This window comes from Leptodactylus fuscus, chromosome 6, assembly GCF_031893055.1.
Source record: "Leptodactylus fuscus isolate aLepFus1 chromosome 6, aLepFus1.hap2, whole genome shotgun sequence".
In the NCBI taxonomy this organism is placed as follows: Eukaryota; Metazoa; Chordata; class Amphibia; order Anura; family Leptodactylidae; genus Leptodactylus; species Leptodactylus fuscus.
In genome coordinates, this window is record NC_134270.1 from 180,306,706 (window position 1) to 180,315,880 (window position 9,175).

At 41.5% G+C, this 9,175-nt stretch overlaps 1 protein-coding gene across 1 annotated transcript; it reads left to right on the top strand.

The window, feature by feature from the left end:
- Nucleotides 1–3,901: 3,901 nt before the first annotated feature.
- On the top strand, nucleotides 3,902–8,111 carry LOC142210209 (phospholipase A2 inhibitor gamma subunit A-like). The gene is made up of 5 exons (XM_075279233.1): nucleotides 3,902–3,953; nucleotides 5,459–5,575; nucleotides 5,733–5,879; nucleotides 6,228–6,374; nucleotides 7,960–8,111. The coding sequence occupies exons 1-5, from the start codon at nucleotides 3,902–3,904 to the stop codon at nucleotides 8,109–8,111; spliced, it is 615 nt and encodes a 204-aa protein (XP_075135334.1).
- Nucleotides 8,112–9,175: the final 1,064 nt, after the last annotated feature.

Sequence of the window (9,175 nt, forward strand, 5' to 3'; positions counted from 1 at the left end):
CTACAGACCTGCCTCTTACAAGTCCAGGGCAGACACACCCTACTGCAGGTAAGTTGGTAAACCGCTTCTTTATCAATCCATTTAGCTCTGAACCTTACTCTTTGCCTTAGTTGTAATACATTGTTCCCTGATGGCAAGACCAGAAAGAGTTAAAAAATAGCGTGTCAGGTGGCCAAAAACTAATAAAAAGAAGCAACAGAACATTCACAAAGAGGATTCTCATGTTCCACAACCAAGGTTACAAAGAGGAAATGAAACATTTTACCTCCTACAGAGTCCCAATTCCTCTACCCAAATGACTGATCCCCGTCCTCATCCTCCTCTATCAAAATAGAGCAATGACCTTGATAGAGGTAGAACTTGTTCCTCCTTTCCATCCCTCATTGCATACGTGTAAAGGTTTCCTGTAACCATAGAGCGATCACATGGCTGATGCTGAAGTTGTTCCTGCTGACCAGTTTGGTGGCTTCTTTAAAGGGCTTGAAAAGCCGGAACACTTCTGTCATGTGTCTACAATGGTGTATCGTGACGTGACACATTGTTACTGTGGTCTGCTATAGGCAATCATTTACCACCTTCTGATGCACACGCCGGCTCCTGGAAAAAGCTCCTGAGCAGCGGCCATTGATTTCAATGGGAGCTGTGTTTTTGGTCAGGATTTTGAGGCAATTATGGCTTCTAAATCCTGACCAAAAAACTCAGTGTGAACTTACCCTTACAACAACGCACCACCTCCGTCACACTGTGTATAGCTCAGACTCCAAACCAAAATGGGAAAGGGGGGGGGGGGATTAAATTCCTAAATGTGTTTTAATATTACAGCAAGCAAGACTGTATTAGGTAACAAAAGCAAAAATAACAGAATTTTTTTATTTTCTTCATATTAGTGAAGGATACACTACTAGCACCACAACCACCACTACTACTATATTATTGTATGTGACGTAAACCTAGACTTACATATGCAAATGAGCTGCACTTGTCCATACAGGCAAAGGAGTAAAACATTGTTTCTATGTTTTCAGATTTCCAAGGCTATAAAGAATGTTGTGTATAGAGAAGAGATGACATTGTTCTATGACAGTGTCTGCAATGAAAGGGTTAACTGTCAGCTCTCCAGACTCCCTGACTGAACTTGTCCTATGTCTATCCATGTCTGCCTATCTAATTCTATTCTAGCGCTGCTCTACTAATCTGTCTCTATTGCTTGATTCTCTCTAAGTCCTCCTCTAACTATTGTTCAGTTTTGTAAAGCCTAGGTGATAGGATAGCAATGAGATACAGTCAGACAGATGTGTGCGCATATGCACCAATACAGGAGCTAAAGGTTGGGTCACAGCCATTTTCTTTTTTTCACTGCCATTTTTGTTCGCCTGAAGTGAATCCCCACTTGTTAGGTTTCTTTAAAAACTGAATTATTTGGAGCTGACCCAGCTAGAGGAGAACTAATTCTCCCATCTCTACTTGAGAGTGAGAATGCTTGAAGTTTAAGGGTTAACTATCCAGTGTCTGTGTAAGCTGCAGCAATCACAGCACAGTGCAGAAATTCTCCCTCCCCCCACTCCTTTGTTTTTTCTGTCTCCTATGATTTCTGCCATTGATTTAAATGTAATGATACTTTGTTCCTCCTCATTCTCCTCCTATTCCTAGCTATGTGAGGGCTTATTCTTTGTGTTGTACTTCTATTTGGCACTATTTTGGAGGTCTGTGTGAAAATCGCACAACTTTTTTTTTTTTTTTTTTTTATTTCGTTACACTTTGTGACTTTATACGTCTGAATACTTTTCCTGGGATTACCGCATTCTGACGCCAATAACTTTTTTACTGTTTAGTTGACAGATATACGTCAGGGCTTTTTATTTCTGTGGCAGGATTTAGTATATTCCAGCTCTGGGTCCATGTCCTGGGTCTCAGCTGTGTAATATAACCGAGACCTGGCATTAATGCCGCAAGAATAGCCCCTGCAACATTGCACTTCTTATGACTATGGCTCTGAACGTTCAGTATGTTGGTATATACATAATTGCAGCAGATATAGACTTATTGTATTATACTGTGTTGGAGGAACTTACAGTTTACAGCTAGATGGTGATGTTATGTGCTGAATACAGTGTAATATGCTATGGAGACTTGTCTGTATTAGAGATGAGCGAACAGTAAAATATTCAATATTTGTTTCGAATAGCCCCTCAATATTCGACTATTAGAACGAATATTGAATTCTATTATACTCTATGGGAGAAAATGCTTTGTTTCAGGGGAAACCACTATTCGACTCAGGAGAGTCACCAAGTCCACTATGACACCTCAGCAAATGATGCCACCACCTCTGCAATGCAACTGGGACAGCAGGGGGAGCATGTCTGGGGGCATCTAACAAGCCTAAGTCACAGTATTACGCCACTAATAATACGGCAGCTGACTTTTTCCCATAGGAATGCATTGACCAGCGTTGATTGGCCGAATACCATACAGTGTTCCGCATACGGCCATTCAACTCTGGTTCTGCCAGAGGAGGCTGAGTCTAAGATTTGTCCACAGCAGTCTCCATTCTGGTCTGATCTCAGATGTAGCAGAGTTCAGCGCACAGCTCTGCTACATCTCAGGTATAGCAGAGTTCATATATACTATACCTGAGATGTAGCAGAGCTGTGCGCTGAACTCTGCTACAACTGAGATCGGACCAGAATGGAGACTGATGTGGACTGATCTTAGACTCCGCCTCCTCCGGCAGAACCAGCGTTGATTGGCCAATGATGTATATTGTATGGCATTAGGCCAATCAATGCTGGTCAATGCATTCCTATGAGAAAAAGGCAGCTCCCGCATAATGCAAGCTGCCAGGGATCCCGACTAGCATGTAATGGGCTGCCACGAGATGTGCTTGCAGGTGACATTTGAAAGTGATGAGACCTTGCCAGTCAGAGCTAAATGCGAGAGTAAGTTCAATGCAAACACATCGTGGCAGTGCACCATATTCTAGTCGGGATCCCTGGCAGCGGGCGCTGACTTTTTCTCATAGGAATGCATTGATCATACTCTTGCATGTATCTCGGGCTGGCAAGGAAGGTATGTAGAGCCCCAAAGAGCTGTTTGAGTAAGATTCCTACCTAAATAAAGCTAATCCCTAGCTAACCCTGCCTGTACATCTATCCCTGTCTAGTTCAGTCTCATATGAACCAAATCTGAAAAACACTATTCGTATAAAGTGGAGGTCACCTGATTTCGGCAGCCAATTATTTTTTCCAATTTTTTTTCGATGCGCCCGTTGTCGTATTTCCTGTCCCACCTCCCCTGCACAGTTATTGGAGCAAAAAAACACGCCAGGGAAGGTGGGAAGGGATACAAATTTTTACTGCATTTGCCGTGTGGTATTTGATTGGAATTGAATACCTTGAATAGCCTGATATTCAATAGAACACAGTTTGCTCATCTCTAGTCTGTATCTCTCCATGTTGCACTTCTATGGTTTAGTTCCTTTCCAGTGTTTCTTCCTTGTGCGCTGTATTGACATGCTGATGTACCTTACCTGAGAAGTAAACTACAGAATAACCCGTATAATCTACGCCCACGATCTTTCTTCTGCGACTAAACTGTACAACACAGTATACGCTCAGTGTGACAAAACTGTAGGGTGCTGAGGAGGAAAGAGTTAAAAAAGATCATTGGAAACCTATTTTGCCATAAAGTCAGGGCAACCCCGTCATTCTACTTGCCTAAGTGCACCCAGTTGTATATGTAAAGTTCCTTGGGATGAATTCTCTACGGTAACCAGATACAATATTGTTACTTTGTGTCCTCCCCAGCCATCGGTACTATATAAAGGAAAATTCTCTGGCACCAAGTGTTACCATAGATAAGTTGAGGCAGAAGATCATTCAAGATAATGATGGCAGAAAAAATGAAGCCTGTTATTATCAGCGTCTTCCTTCTTTCTTTGTCACTTTCCATTGGTGAGTATGTTGTATTGTATACTGTGTAACTTGTATTCTGTTTCGTACCTAGGACAGGGCTCTGCTGGACTCCTTTCCTTATTAGATCTTCTTGTGCTGAGAACTTGTTAGGAGACTTCTGCATTCACGTGTTTTTGAACAAGGAGGGGTATCTGGTGAGATTGGGCTCTGCCAACAATACAATTGTTTGTAACCAGCTTGTTTATGGGAGAAAACCAACCAGAAAAAGTTTTCCAATTTGGGCGTCTTTTAGAGTAAATTGCAATATCCAGCAAAAGTTGCACAAGGAGTCCAAGCTGAGTTTTTGCTCCCGGGCCCATGACTTTTTAGTTGCACCCCCGGATGAGCACCAACACACGTCCAGAGATTACCTGGTGACATTTGCTTGCAATGACTATTCTTATGTGCAGACTAATACACAGTATCTGCATACAGTTGAATATTGAATACTATGTATTAGTCTGCACATAAGAATAGTCATTGCAAGCAAATGTCACCAGGTAATCTCTGAACGTGTGTTGGTGCTCATCCGGGGGTGCAACTAAAAAGTCATGGGCCCGGGAGCAAAAGCTCAGCATGGTCCCCTTGTGCAACTTTTTCTTTCAGCGCACTTAAGCAGGATTTAAATGTCTTGTTTCTTGATGATCTGGGTCCAGATGATTATAAAGACTTGTCTTGACCCACTCGCTCCTAATCCCTGTCAGTGCCCCAAATAGAAATCATTCTTCATTGTGTGCCAGTTTCCCCCTTCAGAATCTATCCTTGACTACATGTAGACGAACAACTGCAGTTAATGTGATTCCCATTAAAGAGTTAATGTTTTACTTCCTGACAGTGGAAGGTTGTGTGTCGTAAATCTCCTCACTCCAGTGCACCAGAGGGCGGGAAGAGCACATGTATGTTACACAGACTGAGCAAAACTGAACAAATCAGGAAGAGGATCCAAGAAATGTAACCAGCTCTTATGCAGTGAGGGTGAACTGTGGGACCCCCCTGGTTCCTAGGACCACTGGTAACTGTGACTCCTATAGTTACGCCAGTGGTAATATCCGTATCTATGACTAGGGTTGTGCCAATCTTGAGATTTCAGGATCAATTTTTTTTTTTTTTTTTTTTTTTAATAAGACTTCTGATCATTTTCCAGCCGATCGTGATTGTGAAATTTGCTTGATAGCCGATCGGAATCTGATTTTTTTTTTTTTTTCTTATTTTTTTTTTTTTCTGATCCTAATCACTCAGTCAATGCTTCTCTATGAGTCGATCTTGAGAGAACCTCCGACATCAATCCTGCTGGAAAAGATCTGGATCGGAATTCCAATCACAATCCTGAAATTTACTCAATTGCCGATCGGAATCCGATCTTTTCCGATCCTGATCGCTCAACCCTATCTATGACAGATTGCATATGACTAATATTTTTTCCCCCTCTTTTTCACCTTTGTTGTTGACAACGACCTGACCCTCTCCATCTTTCCACATGTGTAATAATTGTTCCTTACTCTCAGCTGCCGATCGCCTATGTTACCAATGCCATGCAAGGAACTCGGAGACCTGTAAGCAAGAAGTCATAAAATGTCCTAAGGGAGAACAATGTCTGACAATTTCTGAAGATTATACATATAGTGAGTATACATTTTTCCACTTCTTCCTTTCTATGAGGGCATCTTATAGAAATCCTAATTACATTGGTTTATTCCAGTACAAGGCGCTAGTATTCTACCATTATTATTTAGGGCTGGTGTATCAGTTCACTTATTTGTACACATAACATGTTTGCAGATGGAACCTTTCACTCCATATGGAAGGGATGTTCTCGCAATGTCCCCTGTAATGTGAAGCCTTACTCAAAGGTGACCGGTGAAGCTTATCTGATGTATAACATAAAGTGTTGCGATGAAGACTTGTGTAATAAGAAGTTCTATGAAAGTAAGTAAACAACATATTTTCGTTAAGGCCTTTCGGGCTGACATATTGAAAGCGGAATATCCATGTTTCTTGTTGTAGGATATTCCTATCCCAATCCCCACCTCTAATTGGGAGGTTTACTCATTCCAAACCCTGACACGTTAGAGCTCTTGGGTTGCCTCCATGGAATTGCTAGATGTGAGTTGAGAGAATTCTCTCCTCCTGATGACTAATGTATCCAAAACTCTTCGTCTAAACTCACACCTGGTTTTTCCGATATAGTTCATGGGGCACGGACAGGTGACACACTAGATAACTCCAGTTGTGAAGACTTGTATCTAATGCTGTATTTTGTATATTATGACTTAGTGCCACCAGAAGAACCACCCAATGGACTTGAATGTCCAAGCTGCATTGAAAAGGACACCTTAGAAGAATGCAAAGCTAAAAATAAAATCATGTGTCGAGGAGATCAAGACAAATGCTCCAATTACGCTGGAGTAACCAAGAACCCAGGTGATTGTTCATTATTAACCTACATCATGTGTATTCAGAACAAGATATTGAGGACTGTCCTGGTGAAAGGCCGTCTATAAGATTTATATGGTTACAACCTCTGGATCCCGACCAGTTAGCAGGACAAATAGATGGAGACTTCTTCCCATCACAAGCACTGCAGTACCCAATGTAATATTGTCTATCTAGTTCTTCACACCTACATTCAAATGGTGGCTATAACATTTTTAAGCTGTAATATCAGTAACAGCCATATGGACAAAAGTGGGACCGCATTGCCCTGCCAGACACGGGTGCACATACATGGCTGACACTGCATTGTGTATTACAGTAAGGGGACAGTGGTGAGCCATCAGCTCCCTTTGTTATGCTAATGGTTATGGGTTCCATCGACCTCTCCTCCCACCTATACGATATATATTGACTAGAAAATACATTTAATCTTTAATTTGGTTCAAATTTGGTCAAGCACTCCAACTTCTCATGAAACTGATTAAGGCTAGAGATGAGCGAACAGTAAAATGTTCAAGGTTCGATATTCGTTTCGAGTAGCCCCTCAATATTCGACTACTCAAATCGAATATCAAACCCTATTATAGTCTATGGGGGGAAAATGCTCGTTTCAGGGGTAGGCAACATTCGATCAAATTACACTTACCAAGTCCACAAGTGAGGGTCGGGCTGGATCCTCCGAGAAGTCTTCTCTGTGCAGCTTCCCCGCAGCGTCTTCCGGATCTGAATTCACTCTGCCAGGCATCGGGCCTGGGTAGAGCTGACTGCGCATGTCTGCTTGTAGTGCGGGCATGTGCAGTCGGCTCTGCCCAGGCCCGATGCCTGGCAGAGTGAATTCAGAGCCGGAAGATGCTGTGGGGAAGCTGCACGGAGAAGACTTCTAAAGGTAGGAGAAGAACCAGCGTTGATTGGCTGACTGTATAGCATTCGGCCAATCAATGCTGGTTCTGCATCAAACTTTTCCATTCAAAAAGCGAGTGGTACTTGATCGAGTACGAGTATTTCGAATACTGTAGTATTCGATCGAATACCACTCTCTCATCTCTAAGGCTAAGGCCCCATGGAATGCCCAGCAGGAAAAAAGCGCTGTGGGAAAAAAAACATGGTGGCGGTTCTTCCCGCAGTGTTTTAGACAGAATTTTCCTCTGCGGACTTTGTTACACCGGAGTTTCCATAGGTCTCATTGACCTGCTTCGATTTCCAAAACCGCACCAAACAAATTGCTGTGTTTGCATCCCATGGGGCCCCAGCCTAAAGATGATTTCTCTGCATGCTGGCAAAGGTCTGAAAGTAACAAAGTAGCTAGTGAATGTTTCTACATAGAGAATGATAGAATATCACTTTGTGCTACAATATGGCAGAACACTATATTCCTGAAAATCTTATTATCTCGAAGCCCATGTGTATAGCTAGACATGTCTAATGAAGAGTGAGGGTATCACAAGACATGTGTATTGTAAAAGGGCAAATACAACCCCAGGGCTGTGATACATATCAGATCATATTAATTTTTAATAGTAAATTGACTGAAACTATCTTTTTTTTTTTTTTTTTTTTTTTTTTTTTTATACAGTTGACGATGTAATGAGCTACTCGCTGCAAGGATGCGTATCCTCCTTACTGTGCAAATTTCAACTAGATCAGCTGGTTGGCGTCCAAGTACTGAATACGTCATTTCTATACTGTACAACACCTCCAATGGATGAAGAGAAAGGGAAAACTTGATCTGGTCCCATAAAGAGATACGAAAAGGATAAAATAATGTATCAAATAAGGAAGTTGGATCAAGAAATTCTCTATATACTGTTAATAAAGTTAATTCTGCAAAATTAAAGTGAATTTGAGTTATTGGGTGGATATATATATATATATATATATATATATATATATATATTGATATAGAGCTTCAAATCTCCTCTATTAAGGTGACCAGGCACACTCTCACATGACAATGGAGTTCTTTGACTTGGACATTGTGACATAATACAACAGCATTGTTACAACACAGTGGGGAACGGTCTCAATATAATGGGGTAAAATTCCCCTGATAATAGACATTATAAATTATAGCCCTTCCTTTATAAATCATGTTTCTTTATAAATAAAAATGCCCCTTAAAATTGTCCCGAATATACATAATGCCCTGTTTATACATAATGGTTCCTACTTCAAAATAACAATGTTTCCTACCAATAATAGTATCTGCTTTTAATATTAATCCCTGTTTTATAGATAACCCTCCCATCAACAATACTATTGTGATAAATGAACTTTAAACATGGCGGCTGCTCAGTATCAGAGCGTCCGCCATAGCCACCGGGTCTCCGCTGTAATGTACAGCAGAGACCCGCAGCTAATACCGAAGATTAGAGTTCTCTCATACAAAATACCCATGACTTTCATTACTTTAGTGTAGCAGGATGACTTGTCCCCCCCCCTTCCCACACACACACCCACACACACACACCCACACCAAGATCACAGGAGCCATTATGTTCCTATGGCATCCGGGAGGCTTTTGAAGGTAGATCTAGGAATATAACGATTGGGATTGGTCTTTAACCAGCCTAAATAGTTACATAGAGAGTCTGAGACTGTAATACAGTTGTATTGCAATCTAGGGGACTTAGTCAAAAGATGGCAGGTTCAGACTCCCTGGAGGGGACAATAAAATAGCCAAAACATCCAAAGAGACAAATGGAACAGCACAGCCACAATTCTAATTTCAATTCATTTTTCTCCTCTATTGAAATTGAGCACGTTGGCATCAACTCAACTCTCCATGTTTG